The following is a 22,753-nucleotide window of genomic DNA, read 5'->3' as shown; positions in this document are numbered from 1 at the left end:
AACACAGAGCTAGACAGTGGAGGGGTACAGCATGGAAAGACACACCCTGAGTGATCCCATTGTCCGTCCGCTTGCACGCATCATGCACCAATCCCAGTTCCACTTGTTTTCATCAAATATTACCACTCATTTACACACAACGGGTAATAGAGAATTGCCAATCAACCATTCTTTTTTTAAATGGTTTTAAATTTTTCACACTATGAACCATATTAACCAAAATACACACAAACATTTCCATCTTGAATATACACTGTGTCATTTTCTCCCCTTTTCCCCCCTTCCTTCCCTCCCTCCTTCCCAACCCCCTCCCACCCACTAAACGTTCAACATATACAATACATTAAACCCATTAAACAATGTCATCACACAATGAAAATAAACAAGAAAATCGTGTCATCTACTTTTACACACTGGGTCAGTCATTTCATCATCTTCTCATTCTGTCATTTTAGGGGGTGGAGGTCCACGGTAGGCCCTCTCTGCTGTGTTCCATGTACAGTTCCCAAATTTGTTCGAATACTGTGACATTTTTTTAAAATTATATGTTATTTTTTTCTAATGGAATACATTTATTCATTTCTATATACCATTGCTGTACTCTCAGGCTCTTCTGATTTCCAGGTTCCAATCAACCATTCTTGAGATAATTTGGCTTTTGGACAAAGGCTTCCAATGGACAGAATAAATTATCTTGAATCCATCCTGGTCATCACTGCTGTGGATTCAACCATAGAGTTTTAAAGTCAGTCTATTTATCTGCAAGACTGGAAAACCACCTTGGGCTCTGGAACATGTGTTGACTATGTGGTGATATGACCACCTACCTACTTCAGGGGGCAATCTCTGTACTTGCACCTAAGGGCTGACTCCACCTGGCCGGCTGTCAATCAGCCGACCCGAATATAGACTGGAGCCAACCCCTCCTGAGCCAGTCAGATGGGAGCCACCAAAGCATGAACCAGTGTTCAGACTTTTAACTGAATAAATTATGATGTGCTGAGGTAGCAGCGAACAAGCACAAAACTCAAAGACTGTACAACAGGCTTTATTCAGATAAAACTCTGAACACCAGTTCATGGTTCAGTGGCTCCTGTGTGACTGGCTCAGGTCTATATTCGGGCTGACTGATTGACAGCCGGCGAAGGTGGAGTCAGCCCTTAGGTGGTCTTCCTGCAGGTACAGAGATGTTGGTCGTATCACCACAGAGTAATGATGAAATTACTCATGTTCCAGTGCCCAAGGTGTAGTCCCACTAGTTTACCAGCCTTGCTGATGAATAGACTGGCTAAATGTCACTGACCTCATGTTCTCAGACCATTGTTGTCTTTCCACTGACTTCCACAGCACCATAAAAGGGAAGAGGAACAACGAAAGCATCAGGAAAATGTAAAGAAGCCCGAGGTGAAGGAAAAGCACAGAAAAGAACAGAGAAACAGAGGAGAAGAGGAAAGGAAGTGGGCAGAGGAGGAAAAGTGGAAGATAGTGGAAGGGAAAAGGAAAGCTGACAAAAAGCAGGTATGTTTGAGAACCTGAACTTGCTCGCACCGCGCGAGGAGCACTGTTACGCGCACACCGACTGAGGACTGCGACTGAAGCAAAGTGGCAATGCCAAAGGACAAGGAGAGTTCAGATGCTGGAATCTGGAGCAAAACAAAACAAATGCTGGGGGAGTTCAATGGGAAACGGAAAATCCAGGTTTTAGGTCGAAAACCCTTCATTGAGTCTTGCAGATAAATAGACTCTCCATTTCCCTCCACTGATGTAGTGTCTCTCACTGAGTTCCTCCAGTGATTTGATTCAGCTTCTTTGTTGAGGTACTGTTATAAATGTCCAATGGTGACACACAAGTTCACCACACCGAAACAGGCCCCCACCTTGCCCTTCCTGTCCATGCTGAGCTGTTGGCCAATAGCTGGCTTTCTTAAATAGTTCTCAGCAGATATATTTCTACCACACCTTAAAGTTGATTCCAGACAAGTAGTTTGTAAGGTAGATAACACATCGGCCAGTTTGGATCCAGTGCACATGTTCAAACTTAATAAGGACTGAGCTATGAAATGCCAGCATTGAGTCCAACTCAGTGTTGAGCCCTGACTTCACACCCTCCTATTCTGCCAGCGCACCCTCACCATGCCTGCCTAATGACACTCCCAATCACCAACCTAATCGTGAAATAATTGTGCAGAAGATTCAATTTGGCTCCCAGATACCATCCCAAGTGCCCAAACCATAGGCATGCAAAATCAGGATTCCTCATGTCAAATATTATCCTCAGTGAGATTGAACCTGCTCCCACAAACCATTTAGTGCATTTGTTCATCCACTTTGAGTGGATTTATGTCAATGTTGCCTATCCACAGGCAGGTGATCTTTCAGAGTCTTGGATGAATGGAAAAGCAAAGGATGTTCCTCGACAGCAGGTATGGAAGCACAGATTTCTGATTCGACTGGTATCTCCTCACTCTGCCCTCTGGCCGTGACTGGGGTCTTAATGCATAGGAGAAAGTCCCTATAACTGTGCCCTTTGTAGAGCTGCTTCCTCATACCTCGGATGTCACAGGTTTGGTCCTGACCTCTGGTGCTCTTTGTGGGGTTTGCACATTGGGACTATATTTGCTGGAATTCAGATGAATGACCGGCTTATAAAGTTATGAAAGGGTAGATAAGATAGAAGCAGAGAAAGTTGTTTCCTCTGGTAGGTGAGATTAGAACCGAGGTACTTCAAGATTCAGGGAATTGATTTGGGGTATTGATGAGGAGGAACTGCTTTTCCCAGAGAGTAGTGAATCGATGGAATTCTGCAAGGAAGAGTTGTGGCTGCCTCATTTCATGCTAGATAAGGTTAAATAGATTTTTTGCATCATAGAGGCATTAAAGGTTATGGGGAAAAGACAAGCAGGTGGAGCCTAGTCCACAGCCATGACCTTTTTGAGTGGCAGAGCAGGCTTGACAGGCCAGATGGCTGACTCCTACTCCTGATGTCTTATGTATGTGACACCACATCAGATTACTGCAGATGCTCCTCTCACATCAGGCTTGGGGCCTGACAAGAGGTAGAATCCATGCGGAACGGATAAGAGTCAGGAGAGAATGAACTGGATCAGGGTGGGATGGGTGCAGACAATGAGCAGAGGGGACAGTTTCCATGCTGTACCAGTAATGAAAAGATATTTTCTAATGTTTATCTGGCAGAATGCAACAAAAGGAGATGACGAACGATCCCATTGATTGGAATAGAGTTATCCCAGATTGTCTTCATTTGCACATGAGAGAGGTCAGAGTTCAAACAACAAACATGAGAAATGCTTCACGGGTTGGGCAACTAAACAGAGTTCATGAAAAATGATAACAATTACGATGCTGAAATGAAAAAGAAACTGGACTAAGTAAAGTCAGACAACATCTGTAGAAAGAGGAAGAGTTAATATATCAGACAAAATTTAGTCTGTTTTACACTCCAAGATGTTACCTGACCAACTGATTGTTTCAAGCTTTTTCAGTTTCTAAACCATCAATACACCAGATCAATGTGCTTTTAATAGTTTGATTGATTAATGTAGTTGGGAATAGAGATAAACAGTAAAAACAGAAAAAGGTTAGAGGAATCAATGAGAGAAAAAGGATTATCAATATTTAAGGCTGGAACTCTTCATTAACACCAAAATCTGCAGACACTGCAATTGTAGTAAAAACACAGAATTGCTGAAACTCAGCAGGTCTCACAGCATCCATATGAGGGAGAGATGCATAACCGAAGTTTTGGGCCTGAGTCCTTCGTCAAGGTAGGTCTCAGGCCCGAAACATCGGTTATTTATCTTTAACTCCTATGGGCATTGAGACACTTGCTGAGTTCCAGCCCTTCTGTGCTTTTACTCTTGAGATAATGAAGTTTGAGATAAAACAAGGGTCATAGAAACATAGAAGATAGGAGCAGGAGTAGGTCATTCGACCCTTCGAGCCTGCACCGCCATTCAACGAGATCATGGCTGATCTTAAAGTTCAGTACCCCGTCCCCGCCTTCTCTCCGTAACCTTTAATACCCTTATACTGAAGAAATATATCTAATTCCCTCTTAAATATATTTAATGAACCTGCCTCTACTGCTCTCTGTGGCGATGAATTCCACAGATTCACCACCCTCTGGGTATAGAAATTCCTCCTCATCTCGGTCCTAAATGGTTTGCCTATTATCCTCAAACCCTGGCCCCGGGTTCTGGATTTTCCCATCATTGGAAACATCCCATCTGCATCCATTCAGTCCAGTCCTGCCAGAATTTTATAGGTCTCTATAAGATCCCCTCTCAATCTTCTAAACTCCAGCGAGTACAATCCCAATTTGTGCAATCTTTCCTCATAAGTCATTCCTGCCATTCCAGGTATCAGCCTGGTGAATCGCATCTGCACTCCCTCCATTGCAAGAACATCCTTCCTTAGATAAGGTGACCAAAACTGCACACAATACTCCAGGTGGGGTCTCACCAAGGCCCTGTACAGCTGCAGTAAGGTATCCTTGTTCCTATACTCAAACCCTCTTGATATGAAGGCCTACATACCATTTGCCTTTATAACCGCCTGCTGTACCTGCATGCTCACCTTCAGAGACTGGTGTACAAGTACCCCTAGGTCTCTCTGCACTTCCCCATCTCTTAATCTATTGCCATTCAAATAGTAATCTGCCCTCCGGTTTGTTTTACCAAAGTGGAAAACCTCACATTTATCCACATTGTAGTGCATTTGCCATGTATCTGCCCAGTCCCTCAATTTATCCAAATCACACTGGAGCTTCCTGACCCCCCCTCTTCTGTGCGCACAACCCCTCCTAGCTTAGTGTCATCTGCAAATTTGGAGATAGTACATCCAATCCCCTCATCCAGATCATTAATGTAAATTGTGAACAGCTGGGGTCCCAGTACAGATCCCTGTGGCACCCCACTGGTCACCGCCTGCCACTCAGAAAACGAGCCATTTATCCCAACTCTCTGTCTTCTACCTGCCAGCCAGTTCTCAATCCACATCAATACTTTGCCCCCAATCCCATGAACCTTGATTTTGGAAGACAGTAGTTTATGCGGGACCTTATCGAAGGCCTTTTGGAAGTCCAGGTACACCACATCCACTGGCTCTCCCCATCTATTTTACCTGTCACCATCTCAAAGAATTCCAATAGATTTGTCAAGCACGATTTACCTTTTGTAAATCCATGTTGACTCCGTCCGATCCCTTCTCTGCCAGTCATATGCTCCGCTATTACATCCTTAATAATGGATTCCATCATTTTGCCCTCTACTGATGTAAGGCTCACCAGCCTATAATTCCCCGCTTTTTCTCTACCCCCCTTTTTAAATAGTGGGGTAACATTAGCTACTCTCCAATCCATGGGTACTGATCCTGAGTCTATTGAGTTCTGGAAAATAATTCTTAAAGCATCTGCTATCTGAATGGCCACTTCCTTAAGTACCCTAGGATGTAGATTATCAGGCCCTTGGGATTTATCTGCCTTCAATCCCATCAATTTCCCCATGTCCTTAGAGATACTGATTTCTTTCAGTTCCTCCCTTGCATTAGTCAAGGGATGGAGAAAAGTGATGGAAGGAAGGAGAGGTGAAAGGGACATTACATTCAGTGAAATGAGAACACAAGCAAAGGATGGATACAAATAGAAACAGCAGAATCATTGTGTTGTGTTACATCTAATAATGAATTCAAAAGTAGAAAACTTTCCAAAAGGAGCGTCACAAGGCAAGAGGACAGTGGTCAGAGCGTCAGGTGAGAAAATAAATGAACTAGGGATTGAGAGGGAGAAAATGAGTGCAACATGATGACAATTAATATAAAAGGCAGGGACAGGAGAGAATAGGATGGAACGGATGAAAGCCCTTCATGTTTAAGGCCACAGAAACGGAGCTGTATCAGTTCAAGTGCACCACAAGGATGGATGCCTTGGTGAAGCGTTTGAAAGTGCTTCGCAAGGCCAGACGTTAGATGAGGAATATTTTTTTATTGTTCACACCGTGTGGCTGTGGTATGGAATGCAGACCCTGGAAAGGAGCTGAAGGCTGATTCACCAGGAATTCTCAAAAGAGAATGGGATAACAACTTGAAAGGAAAGCATTTACAAAGCTGCGAGAAAGTAAAGCATGGGAACATCGAAAATAGAAGCAGGAGTCAGCCATTCAGCCTTTCATCCGGGTCTCTTGATCTTTCATTATTATGATTGGTCATTTACCCTGTTTGGGTGCCTTGATTTTTGATTGGATTAATGAAGGATTTGGTACAACAGCTGACCTTCAACCATCTTATCATCTTTTGCCCCTTCCCCCTCTTCTCTCTCTTTTTTATGCCTGTCTGACCTGCTGTGAAAAGGCAGTCCACTCCCAATACCATTGGATTGCTGTAGTTGCTGTGATCTTCTGGACCTATTTTAGTGCATCAGTACATTGTTGATGTGACAATAAACTCCATTTTATCTCATCTTAATGGGCCATGCCCTTCCATTCAGATTACACAACTGCGATTCATTCTCCAGCCTTTTAATGCCTCGTGGGCTTTGTGATGCACACCTTGAGAGTTTGACATGTCAAAAAACTCTCCAAATTCAAGGCTTCCTCGAAAAAGAAATCTACAGCACAGTACAGGCCCTTTGGCTCACAGGGCTGTGCCAACATAATAACCTACTCTCCCAGCTACTACTAGAATTTCTTTAATGTAAAGGGCTGCAGATGCTGTGATTGTTGTAAAAACACACTGAAATGCTGGAGGAACTATATCTTTCCGACATTTCATGCCCCCAGAAAAACTATCTTAAATTAAATTATAAAGCAATAATGAGAGTTCATAAATATTCATTTACCATGGTGCAAGAAAAAAAGTAGTGTTATAATCGTGCAGTTAGTCCATTTTGCGGTTTTAATTTGATGTTAATTTTTAATGTAGTGATATGTATGGTAACAGGCCCTTCTGGCCCATGAGCCCATACTGCCCAAAAGTACCCATGTGACCAATTAACCTACTAACCCCATCCGCCTTTAGGATGTGGGAGGAAACCCACGAGCATACGGGGAAATTGTACAAACTCCATACTCCGCCACTGAAATTGTGTAGAGTTAACTGCTGCACTAACTATTGGTGCCGAAGCAGTCAAAGATTACTATAATTAAGTTCAAGAGCCTGATAGTCATTGGAAAGAACATGCTCTTGAATCTGGTCAACATGGAGGAAGAACTGTTGTACTCTTGCTGAAACCTTTCTCTACCTTCTACCTAGGGAGAAGAAAGACAGAAGAAAATGGATGATGGATTAGCTCTGTGCCACAGTAAACTGAGCAAGACAGGTCCTGGGCCCCCTGTACCAGCACACTGTGACCCCACACCTGGATACAGAGCAAGTCTCCACAACTCTGCTCTAAAAAGCCCCACGGATCTACAGGTAATTCAATTCTCACATTTGCAAGCATTGGAACAGGGAATCTCTTTCATCGAGTCATACAGCACACAGCACATCCTTGGCTCAACTTGTCCAAGTGGCCAATCTGAGCTTGATCTATTTGCCCATTTCACCCTAACCCTTAAATGTCTTTTAAATGCCACAATTCCTCCCAATGGTAGCTCATTCCACGTGCTCACCACCCTCTGTGAGAAATAAATTGCCCTGGGGTTCCTTATAAATCTTTTTTCCTCTCACTTTAAAGCTACTGCTTCTAGTTTCAAACTCCCCTACCCTGGGTAAAAGATGTTGGCTATTGACCTTAACATGATTTTGTATAAGATCGCTCCTTAGGCTCCTATACACCAGTGGAAAAATCCTAGCCCCTCCAATCTTATGGAATCTGTTTATGCTTGCTCTCTCCTCTTTCCATTTTAGCCTTGACAAAGGGTCTCCAGCCAAATTGTTGACTGTCCATTTCTCTGCGTGGACGCTGCCTGAATTCCTCCAGCAAATGGTTTGCCTATATTTCCTGTGGATGCTGTGTGACCTGCTGAATTTCTCCACCCAGCGCTTTTCTCTATTGCTGTTTCTCCAGGTTTTTTTTCCATCTCTCTTGTTTACATCCAGCCAGGTCCTGTTTTATTCTGGACCTTGGACCAGGTATGGGGAGGAATGGTGGATGGAGCAGAAGGGAATTGCTTATCTGTCAGAACTACATCAATGTGGAGGGCTGTCATTCCCTGCTTCCCCCTGATGACTCTGCAAAGAAGCAGCAAGTCATGATTCAAGAATATACAGAAATCAGAACAGACAAAGACATCTTCAATATGTAGCGCAGACAGAATTGGTTGAATGGCCACAGCTTGTCTTCTTCAATTTTGTGCTTCATGTATAGTGCCTGCAGCAAAGAACCAGGCTACTAACCCCGACTGGTAGATACCCACTCTCTGTGGTTTGCATCAAAATTCATCTCATTTTATCTGTGTGGCTGAAACAAGATCATCTGCAGAAGCTGTGATTGCAGTCAATACATATAATTGCTGGAGAAACTCATCAGGCCCCATAAAATCCATCGGTGGCAAAAATACATAATGAATGTATTGGGCCTGTGGCCTTCATCAAGGTATGAGCAAAGAGCAGGCAGACACCTGAATAAAGATGTTGGGGGAGGGGGGAGGAGCACAGGTCAACAGCTAAGGTTGGACCTGGATAGGAGCTAAGGAGAGAAAAGCTGCAAATTGATCGGGTAAAGGGGCAGCTCTGTGAATGCAGCCGGAAGAAAGGAGACAGAGGGATGGGAACGAGAGAGAAGAGGCTGTTAAGAGAAACCAGAGAAGTCAAGTTAATAATATCTGGCTGGAGAGTGCCCTGACAAAATATGAGAAATTTGTGTAAGGTCATGGACAGACATGTCGGCGTGAGAATGGAGAATTGAAATATCAGTGCAATTCCTTTCAATTTCAAGGAGTTTGTGCATTCTCCTCGCTTCTGCATGGGTTTCCTCCCACATTTCATAGACGTAGTTATTCACAAGGGAGCATTTGGGTGGTGTGGTCTTGTGGGCCAGGAGGGTAAGTTACTGTGTTGTGCCTCAAATTTTTTTTTAAAATTATATCATAAAACAACCACCTGCACATGGAAGAGGCAGTAAAATAGGACACAGGGTGGATTAGAGAAAGGGAAATGGGATAATAAAAACAGATGTTTCTGGCACTTTTCCTGCGCATTGAGTGGAACTGAAGCTTCACTTTTTGAGACATCCGTCATTTGGTACCTAGTGCCTTCAACTTGCAAAATTCCTCAGCTTAGTTCAAGTTCATTATCGTCCGATTGCAAAATTACAACCCAACGAAACACCATTCTCTGGTCCTCAGTGTAAAAACATTCACAACACACATCTCGACATAACACACATACAAAAAAAATTATACATTTGCAGTACATCTATAAAAACAAATAAATATTGTTTAATTAATAGTAGAGCCTCGGAGGGTTTCTATGAGCAGTTCATTCAGTCGTTCAGCAGTCATGCATCCATCCACTTCCCCTTCAAACACATCTATGTCACTCCCTTCAACTGCCCTCTGTGGCAGAGTGACCTTACCACTCTCCAACCAGATTCATTTGTAACAGTCTCATACTTACAAACCTTATCTTTACCCTTGCCCAGCAATGAGAGTCTCATTCAGGCAAAGCGTGTCACAGGTTCGAACTTCATCTCTGAATTTTATCTACTAATAAAGAAAATTTGCAGTGTCCACATAATATTTACTGAGCTCAAATTTATAAAGAGAGTTTCTTGATGAGATACAACACCACGATTATAATTTCAATATAATATTGCAGAGTCTGCTCCTCATTAAGATCATATTTACCATTAAAATTGTTAGCATTCTTCAGCAGGGAAAATCTCCTGGTGAGGACCAAGGAAGATCATTGTTCATTCAAGGAGTATTGTCAATAGTTGGCATAATGAAATGCCATCACTGACTAATTAAGAGTCGCTTTTGGAAGCTAAGCACAGAAACCAGTAAGAGAAGTGTATGCTACTCAGCATGACCATTTGTTGAAGCAGAATTCAACTCACTTGTGGTACAAATAATGCACTCAATTCATGCATCTCAGGATAAATTCTATCCTCTCTCTCTCTCTCTCTCTCTCTCTCTCTCTCTCTCTCTCTCTCTCTATATATATATATATATGAGAGGAATGGTTACAATCTTTTTTCCCCCAGGTTAAGCACTGTAAAACAAGAGGGGACAGCTTTAAGGTGAGGGAGGAAAGATTTAAAAGGGACCTAAAAGGTTTATTTTCACACAGAGGGAAGTGGCTTATGTGGAACGAGCTGCCAAGGAAGCTGTGGAGGTGATACAATTAAGCCATTTCTAGGCATTTAAACAGGTACATGGATATGAAATATTCCAGGGGAATTGAAAATGTTATGGACCCAGAGGACCTCAAAACCCAGCAGCAATAGAAATTCACCAAGATAAATGGATTCTTAAACAAAAGTTGCTTTTAAATTATTTTTAAACATGAAGACAGGATCAGACTTTAACTTAATACTATTAACTTAACCCCCTTCTAATTCTAAGCGCATGTGTATGTAATGAGCATATAAGTTCAGAAAAGTTCTCATTCCTCCAAGTTCAACAGTATCAGACAATTCTTATACTGTGCACAGAATTTAGCATTTATGAATCTTCACCAGGCTTTGGTCCTTGAAAGGTAAACCTCCTCAGGAAGGTTCTTGTCAGTTTTCAGAGCTAGAGATTTGTTGCTCGTTGGACACAAACCGATTCTTTCCGATCAGCCACGTCAGTGTCTTGCCGAAGAAACTTGCCCCATCAGGGTTTCCCAGATGATAACCTCTTTTTTTCTGGTCCTGTTCTGTTTCCCTTATTTCAAGCAAAACATTATACAGCCAGCCATCTCTTTTTGTAAGGACCACAAGGGCTTTGAACAGGCTGAATTAAGAACTCACAACCCACCTTCAAAATGGGGCTTTTCCTCAAGCTTGCCAGCTCGTCCTGTTCCAGTCCCAGCTGCTGCTGCTGAACTGTAGAACTGAATTCTCTCTCTTGAGAAAAAAAAAGCCACATGACCCTCTTAGATCAGCACTCTGCAATCTTCAAGTTTGTTTATCTGTTGCTTTCCAAAACAATAATCCATTACTCCACAGCATGTCCAATTAACCTGCTTGTGAAGTCCTTATAGGCATTCTTCAAAGTTTTTGCAAAGGTTCCCGGAGCCTGGACTGTCTGGCTTGAGCAGAGCTCTGGCATTTTAAATGAGATCAGTTGCTAGTGTTTTTATCTGTGTGTGACCTAACTAAAACCCCCACAATTTATCTCCTTTAAAACATATCTATCTACAATATAAAATATAACATAATCCGTCACAAAAGAGTATGGCCAATGTCAGACAAATGGGACTAGCTTTTGTGGACAACGAGGTGAGATGAGCTGATTTCTGTTTTGTTTGACTCTGAGACGAGGACTTCAAACCCTCTATTGGCTTTCTAATTGCAACAAAATTTTTAAAGCAAGATCTTCTCTTATTCAGCTGCCTTTACACAGAGAGTCATTGGTATATGGACCTTTTCAGCTCAGAGAATAAACAAAGGGCATTTATAAGCAGCAGAGTTAAGCATGAGAGTTGCACATTGGGCTGGATGAATAAAATGAGATCAGTGCAGTTCTTACTGCCTTCCATTGCTAAAGTGAATCTCTTTACATCTCATTATTGTCAGACATCATCTGCTGACATATATCTCACGTGTCAAATATGTGCACTTGCGTTTAAACAGGTTTAAAGGAAAGTAAGTAAACATTGAGAGAAATAATCTTTATATCGAGACATCAGCATCCATAATTTTGAACTCTATAGTCAAGGCAACTTTATTTCCTTGCTGGTATTAACTAGTAGCATTTGTGGGAAAAGCAACAGTGGATGTTTCAGGTCAGATATGAGCAGCAGGTGGTCTTAAGATGTAGAGAAGATAGCAGGAGGGATGAATATGGCGGCGGTAATACCTGTGATAGGGTGAGACCAAGCCAAATGGGTTATGGCAGCAATGAGAGAGTGGTTATGTTTCTTTATGTTGATGTTGCTCACGGCTCGGCAGTAAGATGTTCCCAGCAGGTCAGAAGTTACAAATGGAGAGGAGAGAGAAAACTGAGCACTAATCACATGTGGATAACTTGCAGCAGAAAAAGATCACCTAACCTGAGGAAATTGAATATTTGAACCATTGAGAAATGTAGTATAGAAACAGGCCCTTCAGCCCATCTAGAGCACACTGAACTATTATTCTGCTGTCCTATTGACATAGTCCTCTAAACCCCTCCCATCCATGCACCTATCCAAAGATGTGTTTAAATTTCAAAATTCACCACTTCAGCTGGCAGCTCATTCCACACTCTCATCTCTCTCTGCATGAAGAAGTCCTCCCCGCCCCCCATAAGAACATAAAGAATAGGAGCAGAAGTAGGCCATCCAGCCCGACAAGCCTTCTCCAACATTCCATAAGATCATGGCTAATCTAATGATCAGCTCATCTCCACCCACCCGCCTTTTTCCCCATATCCCTTACTATGTACAAATCTATCCAACCTTGTCTTAAAAAATATTTACTGAGGTAGCCTCCACTGCTTCATTGAGCACAGAATTCCATAGAATCACCACTCTCTGGGAAAAGCAGTTCCTCCTCATCTCTGTCATAAATCGACTACCCTGAATCCTGATGCTGTATCCGCCTAGTTCTAGTCTTACCTACCACTGGCTACAACTTACCTACCTCAATCTTATCCATGCCTCTCATAATTTTATACATTTCTATGATCCCCTCTTATTCTTCTGAATTCCAGCGAGTACAGTCCCAGACAACTCAATCTCTCTTCGTAGGCTAACCCCCTTTTCTGTGGAGTCAACCTGTTTAACCTCCTCTCCACTGCCTTTTTCTGTAAACATCTTTCTTTTCGCCCTTAGCACATTCTCTAGTTCTTGTCTCCCCTAACCTCAGTGGAAAAAAAGCTTGCCACATCATTCATTCAGGTGCTTTGCTGTTCGACATGGGTGATCACAATCTCTGACCTTCCAAATTGTAGTTGTTGCCTCCCCCGTTCTCCTTTGGTGAAGGCTCCATCTTTGAGCTAAGACCATAGTCGATGTTGAATATACAAGGGAAAAATACTGAAATGGTTTCCCATTACCTTCTTCACACTGGACGGATAACCCTGGCCATTGATCAGCAGATTCATCTGCCCACCATATTTAGTTTTACAGCCATATATTCCAATTTGTTGAATCTGCTTGTAAAACACCATCCACCATCTGCAATCCATGGCTTCATGTGACCCTGACTGGGAGGTTAAATGGGTACTACACCTTGCCCAAGGGTGACCTACAGGCTATTGGATGGAAGGAGTGCGTTATACCTCCTTTTGCTGAGAAATTGTGCAGCACCGACTCTCATCTACACCTCATAATTGTGTGTACAATGTTGAGTTCAAAAAGCTGCAATGTGTGTAGCTCAGGTGTTTTTCAAGCTTAAGCAGGAACTTCATTGTAACTGTGCAGAAAGGCAAGGACAGACAGCTCGTAGTAGGAAGATTGAAAGTCCCTCCTGTTCCATAATACTTCAAACTCTATGTTAACCACATCCTGTTCATCAAATACTGAATATCCTCTTCATGCTCGTCACAATGTTCCTAAGCCACACTGTAAAACACTGAATTAATGAGGCTGTTGTTGGTATTGGAAAGTCTGCTATGCACAGCATCCATCTAATTATCCAACAGAAGTAATGGACAGTCAAGAAGACAGTGGAAGTTAACAAGCAATATTTGAATAAGATATTGCCCCAATAATCTCGACACTCAAGATAATCACCAGCCCTTTTTGACAGTAAGTGTCAGAGCAATATCCAAAGATCCAATTTGTGCTATTATTGAGAGAGATAATGACTTGAAGCCTCTTCTCTGACAATAGAAGTCAGGAAAAGGTACGAGTTCCTGATTGATGGGGTGGAACATCAGCCCGATTTACCTGTGGAAAATGGGCTGGAAATTCTTCCTCTGCTGCTTGTGTTAAACATGTCATGTGGTTTGAAGCAAAACACTGCAGATGCTGGGCATCTGAAATAAGAATGGAAAATGCAATCTGTCGCAGACACCCTCTTCTCTGCAATGCAAAGCTTGCTTGTGTTTGCAACTCTTCAGTTCTGGCCGGGATGGAGATTTAATGTGCATGTTGCACCACCACATCTTGTCAGATCCTGTAAGATTTGCACCTTACCAAACACTCCATCTCCTCTCCCTGCTCAATACAGCCATGCCCTGAAACGTTGACATGCCATTCAGTCTTAGTTGGAAGCACCAGAGATTGCAATGGATTGATAATAAACTTGAACATGTTGTTTGGTGCCAAAGGGCAGAAATCAAAAGACTAAAAAAAATGACAGGAAGATGCAATTAAAGGTGTTTATAAAGGACAGCTGTAACACAATCTGGTATGAGAACTGAAATCAGTTTCACTTCTTGCATATTGCTGAACAATTGTCCAACAATTGCCAAATTTGTGCTGTTTGACCTTCATATTGTAAGGTCCCTCTCTCGGTGGTAGATTATTGAGGGAACATGAGGCTCTAGTCAGCAAAGAGGAGGAAACTACAATGGAAATATTTGGATATTTCATTTTAAGAGTTTGACTGTAACTTGACTGATCTGCTGCTTCTAAATGAAACGATATCTTTAATTATATATCAGTCATAATTTAATGGTAATATATTTATCATCTTTACATTTAGCAATGAAGGTGTTTATCTTACTTATTATTCAACTTTTCTTAGATTTGAAGGTGTTTATCTTACTTATTATTCAACTTTTCTTAGATTTTATGATCCTAATTAATACTAAAATGTACTCTCCACAGGATTTGAGCCAAAAAGTACCTAGAAACAATCTATTCAGTTCTATTTCCATAATTGACGTGGGCTTGACGTCAACATCGCCTGACCCAGATGATGTGTTTTGGGATGACGGCATGCCTGCTCCAAAGGTCTGGTTATAAGGACACGGCCTACATTGTTTTTTCATTAATTTAAATTTAACCATGCAGCACGGGAACAGGCCATTTCGGCCCACGAGACCATCCCACCCAATTAACCTACACCCCCGGTAAGTTTTGAACAGTGGGAGGAAAGTGGAGCCCCGGGGAAAACCCATGCAGACTTGGGGACAACGTAAAACTCCTAACGGACAGCGCGGGATTTGAATCATAGTCCCGATAGCTGGTGCTGTAAAAGCATTGTGCTAACCACCAAGCCAACCGTGCTGCCCCCTAACCATGGCTCAGCGAATTACAGAACTCTCTAGCTACCTTTTGTGGAGCCTCTACCAAACTATGGAATACGTTGGTTCCTCTCGGTCTCACTTCAAATCATGCCCTTTCAAAGTTAGACCTTGTGGAAGACTCCCTGAAGAATGTTCATGGATGTGCCATACACAATATTGTTGGCTCTTGACAAATTATAGAAGTGGCGGTTGGTGATCTGATGAAACAGATTGTATGTGGCACTAACTTGGAAGCAAAATTCTTTTCCTTGCCCCTCATTATTCATGTTCAGGTAACTCTCCCTTGAACAGATTTTGGCAGGAACCAATGTATATGCTGGATTAATTTAAGGAGTTACAGATAACTCAGTCCCTTTAATGATGTGCCTTGTTGTAACTCACAACTCCACATTGTTAAGAAGGTTTAGATAAAGTTACAATGGCCTCCATGCTCATTTAAGGGAAAAGGAAGCAGTCATGGGCTAGATCAACTTTAATTCACCAACCCAAAATGTTCCTGAAGAAATGGTGATGAACCACCCTTTTAACAACTGAGGTCCATCTGATGAAAGTGTTACTGGTTCTGTTCAGTAAGAATTTTGACCAAGTGATGGAGGAATGGCAATACAAGGATGGTGTGATCAGCCTGGCACTATTACAGCACCATCGACCCGGGACCGAATCTGGCGCTGTCTGAAAGGAGTCTGTACGTGCTCTCTGGGTCTGCGTGGTTTTTCCCTGGGTACTCCGGATTCTTCCTACCCTCCAAAATGTGTGGGGGTTGTCGGTGAATTAGATATAATTGGTCAGCACCGGCCCATGGGCTGGAAGGGTCTGTAACTATGCTGTACATCTAAATTTAAAAGTTTGGTTGATGGACCATTTGAAACAAATTCTACTCTGGCTCATTCTTTCCAGTTTGATAATAAATAATTAGGTAGATAATATTACTACTCTGCTTTTATATCTGAAGTAACAGTGGTGGCCTTAATTAGATTGATACGTGTTGTTATTTTAAAGCAAAAAATAATGGAAATACTCAGCAGTTCTGTCAGTATTTGTGGAAAGAGAAAAGCAAGGTTAATATTTCATTATTAAAATCAGAAATTAAACATGTAGCAAGACAGCATTTGCCAATGTGGTATCATGGAGGACTTAATGAAAGGGCACCAAGTAGAAGGCTCTTCAGTGGTTGAACCTATAGCTCATGAAAGGAAAGATAGCAGCAGCTGGTGGGAGCTTAGTGTCATGACCCAGAACACCAGTGCAGGGGTTTCTCAGAGAGTTCAAGGCCCAACCATATTCAGTAGCTTCTCAGTCGACCATTTTCCTTTATAGTCTGGCCAAGTCACACTTTCAACAATTTCCCATGTAACAATAGCCAAACACACGACTAACAACAAAAGCTAGGATTTACTTGAGTAAGGCAACAGAGGTAAGGGACTGAATGAATTAGGTTTCTAGATAATTGATTAATGAATTTCAAATTACAACCCATTGTGGCAATAATCTAATTTTGATATTTGGTATAACCTATGTGAAATCATTATTGTGTAGTGCAAAAATAGGAATGTAAGTAGGTGTAAAATTAATGTATTAAAATTTAGTGATTTATTTTTGCATAGAATTAAGCTTAATTTTTTTTCAGGGTTGTACAGTAATGGCACCTTCTGAAAACATTGTTTTCGTGTTTTTTTTTTTAACTCTTAAGGTTCCAGAAAGAACTGTGTCTAAATCCTATAGCAAAGACCAAATAAACAGTCATGCTGGCCAGAAAAGTACTTCCAGGTGAGTGAAAACAGGCTAAATAGAAGTAACTGCAATCAACCTCCTGATTCAATCCAAGGATCAGCGCAATGCATTTGTACATGAGTAACAATCTGATGCAGGAACTCAGCAGGAACAGTGAGAGAAAAAGAATGGTCAACATTTTGGTTCGGAACCCTTCAACCGAACCAAAGCGTTGATTATTTTTCTCCTGCTGATGATATTTAACCCGCTGAGTTCCTCCTGCAGATTAAATGTTGCTCCAGACCCCAGCCTCTGAAGTCTCCTGCACACTTAACCTTTACACATGAGTTGAACGTGTCCAGCTGTGAACAGCTGGTCACACAAAAAGGACTCCAGTGTGAATTCAAGCTTTGCTTCTTCTTGGAGATGCACAGGAAGTGGTGGAACCTTAAGCCCAAACACAATCTGCAGGAGGATCTCAGCAGGTCCAGCAGCTGAAGTTGGAGAAAAAAGAATGGTCGTAGTTTTCAGCCAAAATTTGAGAGTTTCCCATTTGGGAAATATGGAACTTTTACGCAAAGAGGTTGAAATATCAGATTGGTAATTTATAGTTCGGTTTTCAGATCAATATCATTTCAGTGATCGCACATATGATATCACTATAAATAAGTGAAAGCAGATCAGATTCAGATTGAGTTCAGATTCTGATTTATTGTCAGAATACATACATGACATCATACACAATCCTAAGATTCTTTTTCCAACAGGCCGGGCAGAATTTCTACTTATTGGTAGTGTAAAGGTTAAAACCTTGTGTTTTTGATTCTTAGTTAATTTTGTGCTGATCTCTTTCAGAAAGACTATTGTTTGTAGTGTTACCATAGTGACTATGGCATAATATGTCATAATATCCACGCAGACTAAGAGCTTGCATCTCATTCTTCGATGAACTGTGAAGGGAACGTGAGCTCAAGATAATTTTATTTGAATTGTCTTATTTCTTCTTGTAAATCTCTTTAAAGTTCAATATCATTATATCTTCAAATACCTTATATTCATGATTAGGAAAATTTTAATGCAAAGTTATGAAAAATGTTTATCCATTTTATCAATGAATTAAAGCTACATAAAGCCACATCTACAAAGTTTGGTTTATTGGATTAATAAGATAGTTATATGGAATATCATCCCCACATTTCCTTGAAGATGACACGTTTTGAAATTAGGAAATACTAGAACCTGGAAAGTGTTGTCTATATTTTGATTCAAAGAAAATGATCTCGAGCTCTCGTTCCCTTCATAGTTTGTCAAAAAATCTGTACACAAAGGAAAGAAACAAAAGAGAGAATTAAAACAAAGAAAGAAATGTAAACAATCTATGGAATACAAAGAAAAATAACAAGCAATAAAGTGCAAAGTAAGACCCCTTCAATGAGTCCCTGATTGAGTTTGTCGTGGAGGAGTCTGATGGTGGAGAGGTAGCAGCTGATCCTGAACCTGGTGGTGGGAGTCTTGTGGCACCTAGACCTCTTTCCTGAAGGCAGCAGCGAGAACAGAGTGCATCCAGGGTGGTGAGAATCCTTGTGGATTGATGTTGCTCTCTAATGACGGTGTTCCTTGTAGATATTCTCGCTGGTGGGGAGGATTTTACCTGTGGTTCTTGACTGTGATCACGACCTTTTGCATGGCTTTCCCCTTGGAGCTATTGCTGCACCCATACCAGGCTGTGATATAGCAGGTCAGCAAACCTTACACTGCACATCTTTGCCAAGGTTTTTGATGTCATACCAAACCTCGGCAAACTCTGGAGAAAATACAGGTGCTGATGTGCTTTCTTCATAACTTTCATGTGTTAGGTCCAAGAGAGGTTCTCCAAGACAGGCAGTTTGAAGGATCTCTTCCCTTTTTGTTTTAACTATTGCTAGTATATTTTGATGGAAGGATCTCTTCCCTTTTTATTTTAACCATTGCTAGTATATTTTGATGGAAGGATCTCTCCCCTTTTTGTTTTAACCATTGCAAGTATATTTTTATGGAAGGATCTCTTCCCTTTTTGTTTTAACCATTGCTAGTATATTTTGATGGAAGGATCTCTCCCCTTTTTGTTTTAACCATTGCTAGTATATTTTGAACAATTTGCTCTGGTGCAAGTCATATTGAAAATGGACTGATTTATCAATTATAAACATTTTTAATAGATTTCATTCTGATCAGGTAGAATCATCCTTGCAGTTTAGATAGCATGATACAAAGGAGTTGCCTTCAGTAAGTTCTCCCCATGGTCTTATTAACAAATAGACAAGCCCATTTTATTGGCGGGTCAATCACAGTACTTTTTCCAGGCATTTATTTAAATAAATACTTTCTCTTGAAAGTCAGAGGGTTGGGTTAGCCTTTAAGAACAATTTCTGATGTCACATGCTCAGTTAAATAAGAATAAAGCTTGAAAAATTGCTGGTGTACAAGATTTCTTGCTGAGAAAAATAAAGCAAGGAAGGTAGCCCCTTTTCGATATTGTGCGGCTTTGAATGATTTCTTCAGGCATTTTAATAGCACAGAGTTGGCACATTTTCCTTTGTTCAGCAAATGAATAAGAACTCCTGAGCCTGAAGAGATGATACAGCTCACCTGCTGCACTTGCTGGCAATTCATGTGCGCGGCCTCATGAGTAGAAAACCTTTTTCTGTGTATGTCCAAAGGATCATTTTATTGCCACCTAATATATCATGAAATATGTAATATACATGATATGGTGCAACTTCTGCATGCCGTAAGGCAAACCAATAGTTGCCATCACCATGGCCCAGCACCCCTAACAATAAGAAAAATAAACAAAAAAGAGTCCCTTCAGAGATATGGAGTGTCCTTGGATTTGGATCCAGCGCTCCTGCAGCCTCTGCAGGTGCACGGACTTCAATTCAAAACATCGACAACCTGAGCTCCAGATCCAAACCTCCAATATATTCAGAAATCCTTCAGCACCATTCGGGAGCCTTTCTTGCCCTCACGCTCGCTTCCGGTCCCAGATCCCATGAGCCAGTCTCCAATAGCCTGTGTAGGTTCTTCGACCACAAGTCGCCTGCAACCCGCGACCTGTATGAACCCATCAGCCACTGAGTCCCTCGCTGGTCTGCTGCTCTGGTCAAATTGCTGAAAGCTGAACGTGGTCGGGTGTGCTGAGCTCTGCTTTCCATTGGAACCAGTGGAATTAAAGTTTAGAAGTGGACTTTAACCCACACACATCACAACATGATGTGATTAGCACGTGCAACAGAGGATTCATTTAAATTTTGCTCACTGTGTTGTATTCCACATGTAAGTCTTTTGCTAAAAAGGAATTTGCTACTGATTCTCACTAATCCCAACCTCACTATAAAATTCTTTCCTGTTTAACTTGCTACTAATTTTCTTTTTTTTTAATTAATTGCATAGTGCAAGCAACCCCCCCCCCCCACACCCCACCCCAGAAATGATCTATACAATAGTAAACTCAAAACAAAGTCCTTCACAGAATATATCATTGCCATGAATAAAATTGTCCTCAAATTGTGTCCCATCCAGGTTATTTCAGAAAGTAGTTAAGAGTTATTCTTGGGTTGCAGATGGACTGAACCAGGTCATTTCAGAAGCTATACAGTACTCCCTGAAGAGTGTTAGAGAACCAGACAGATTTCTCATCAATCCAGCAATTTGCATTCCCATCCTAGCTGACTGAATATTCAGTTTTATTGATGATACAATGGATATTGGTCAGAACTCAAAGCTGATCTCCCCTGCTGTTCCTTGTCATTGCACTGTATATACACCCATGTGGGCAGACAGGCACTCAGTTTATGGTCTCTGAAGGAGAGCACCTCTGAGCACATTGCACTCCATCAGTGTAGGACTGGTCTGCTTTGTAATTCTGTCCCTGAAGTGTTGCAGGATACTTGCCACATTTCCAACTCTGTATGATATCTTTTTGAGCACTAAACTGTCAGTAAGCCTCCCAATATTCCTGGTTCTGGTCATTTAAATTCTTTGTGTGAGCAAAGTATATGTCAAAAAATTGCTTGGATATTGTGATCTCCTCTGAATTATTTGTCCTCAAAAGTTTTTTTTATCAACATCATTGAAAACAAGTTTCAGAAAAGAAATTGGAATACAGTGTTACATGATGGGTTGTGCAAATGTAATAGAAGATGACTTTCTTGACCACACATCTGTCTGCACTGATGGGAAGGAGGTGGAGAGAGTCGGAACCTTCAAGTTCCTAGGAGTCTATGCATCTCAGAAGACCATGAAGAAAGCCTCTATTTTCTAATAGTGTGAAGAAATTTGGCTTGTCATTGGATGTTCTATCAAATCTTGACAGGTGCTCTGTGGAATTTATACTGACTGGTTGCATCACAGCCAGGTTTGGCAATTCAAGTATCCAGAAATGCATAAGGTTGGAGAAATTAACAAACATGGTCAGGTCCGTCACAGGCTCCAACCTCCCAAACATTGCAAAAATCTATGTAAGGCAATGCTTCAAGAAGGCAACCAACAACATAAAGGACTCCTTGGTCACAACCTCTTCTCACTGCTACCTTTGGGCAGAAGTATAGAAGCCTTAAAGCCAGCATCTCTCTAGGTTCAAGAATAGTTTATTTCCAATAGCTAACAGGATCTGAAACCTTCCATTAGTTCTGTAATCACTATTGCAAGATGGGTTTTTTGCATTAGGATTAGTATGAATTTTATCCATCTTAGTTCAGTTAGTTTAGAATTATAGTTTTTCTTTATAAGTACTTTTTCGGCTGCAGCAAGCAAGGATTTTGGACGTAGGTACATTGTACAATATGTACAGCAATAAAACTCATTATTGGCATATTATCTTTAGTCTAGCTCCAGTTCCTTTTTTTTTGTTTGATTTTCAAAAAAAGGCCTGGAACTTTGTTGGGTCGCATTGCCATTTTCACTGTAATTACAGATGTAACCAGAGCAGAACCAAGTGAAATTTAAAGGATAAATTATTGAATGAGTTTTGAATTATTGAATGGATGATTGAATTATTAAATGATTCTTGAATGGATCTCACACTGCCAAAAAATGATGGCCTTGTGCAGTTTTTTTTTGAGCCATGCTATTCCCAACTTCCTGCACAATGCTTTTTGCTTTTTCCACATCCGGCACTAGTTGCACACTATTCCCGATGCTTATTGATTTGTATGAGTTGTTTGTCTGTATAGCATGCAAAACAAAGCTTCTTACTGTGACAAATAGACAATTTAAATTACGCTCAGCGTGAGTTGCAATTCCACAATCTTTTATGCCGCTCTTAAAAATTATCGACAAGAACCAAAGCACGTTATCACCCCAGTTTGAATTGTCGTCATTAACAAGTCTCTGAGATTCCAAAAAAAATTGGAACGCAACTTGGAAACCTTTCAGTTCCTTGAAGCTCCTCACCATTCAAGACCTTCCTGGTCGTGTGCCTCTCCACTGTCACTGTGTCACCACAGGCTTCGATTTCCTTACTGTCCTTTTAAAAAAAAATCTTTTGACAGCTCTATGAAGGTGTGGGTGGGACAGAGCTGCAGCTCCATCATTCCAGGTAAACTGACCTCTGGTGCTCTTGGTGTGATGTGTGGTCTGTGACAGCATTAATTGCTGCCAAGGAGTTCCGATCTCTTCCAGTTCCAAAAGCATTGAGGTTGGTTGGTTAACGGTTCCCTGTATAAGTGAGTGAGAGATTCCAGGTGAAGTTGATTGGAATGTCAGGAAAATAAAATAAA

At 41.3% G+C, this 22,753-nt stretch overlaps 1 protein-coding gene across 6 annotated transcripts in view; it reads left to right on the top strand.

Moving 5' to 3' along the window:
* Positions 1 to 22,753, top strand: part of LOC138740600 (mitogen-activated protein kinase kinase kinase kinase 4) — a 270,004-nt gene that overhangs the window by 152,241 nt on the left and 95,010 nt on the right. For 5 of the 6 annotated variants that reach the window (XM_069893469.1, XM_069893466.1, XM_069893468.1 and 2 more), the window contains exons 13-17: positions 1,348 to 1,518; positions 2,364 to 2,423; positions 7,267 to 7,428; positions 14,863 to 14,988; positions 16,975 to 17,051. In XM_069893469.1, coding sequence (XP_069749570.1) covers positions 1,348 to 1,518; positions 2,364 to 2,423; positions 7,267 to 7,428; positions 14,863 to 14,988; positions 16,975 to 17,051 — 596 coding nt within the window. The remainder of the gene's footprint in view (positions 1 to 1,347; positions 1,519 to 2,363; positions 2,424 to 7,266; positions 7,429 to 14,862; positions 14,989 to 16,974; positions 17,052 to 22,753) is intronic. The other variant, XM_069893467.1, reaches the window with a different exon arrangement.

Source organism: Narcine bancroftii, chromosome 8 (assembly GCF_036971445.1).
Source record: "Narcine bancroftii isolate sNarBan1 chromosome 8, sNarBan1.hap1, whole genome shotgun sequence".
Classification (NCBI taxonomy): Eukaryota; Metazoa; Chordata; class Chondrichthyes; order Torpediniformes; family Narcinidae; genus Narcine; species Narcine bancroftii.
The sequence above is the reverse complement of the archived record's forward strand: the minus strand, read 5'-3'. Positions and strand labels throughout refer to the sequence as shown.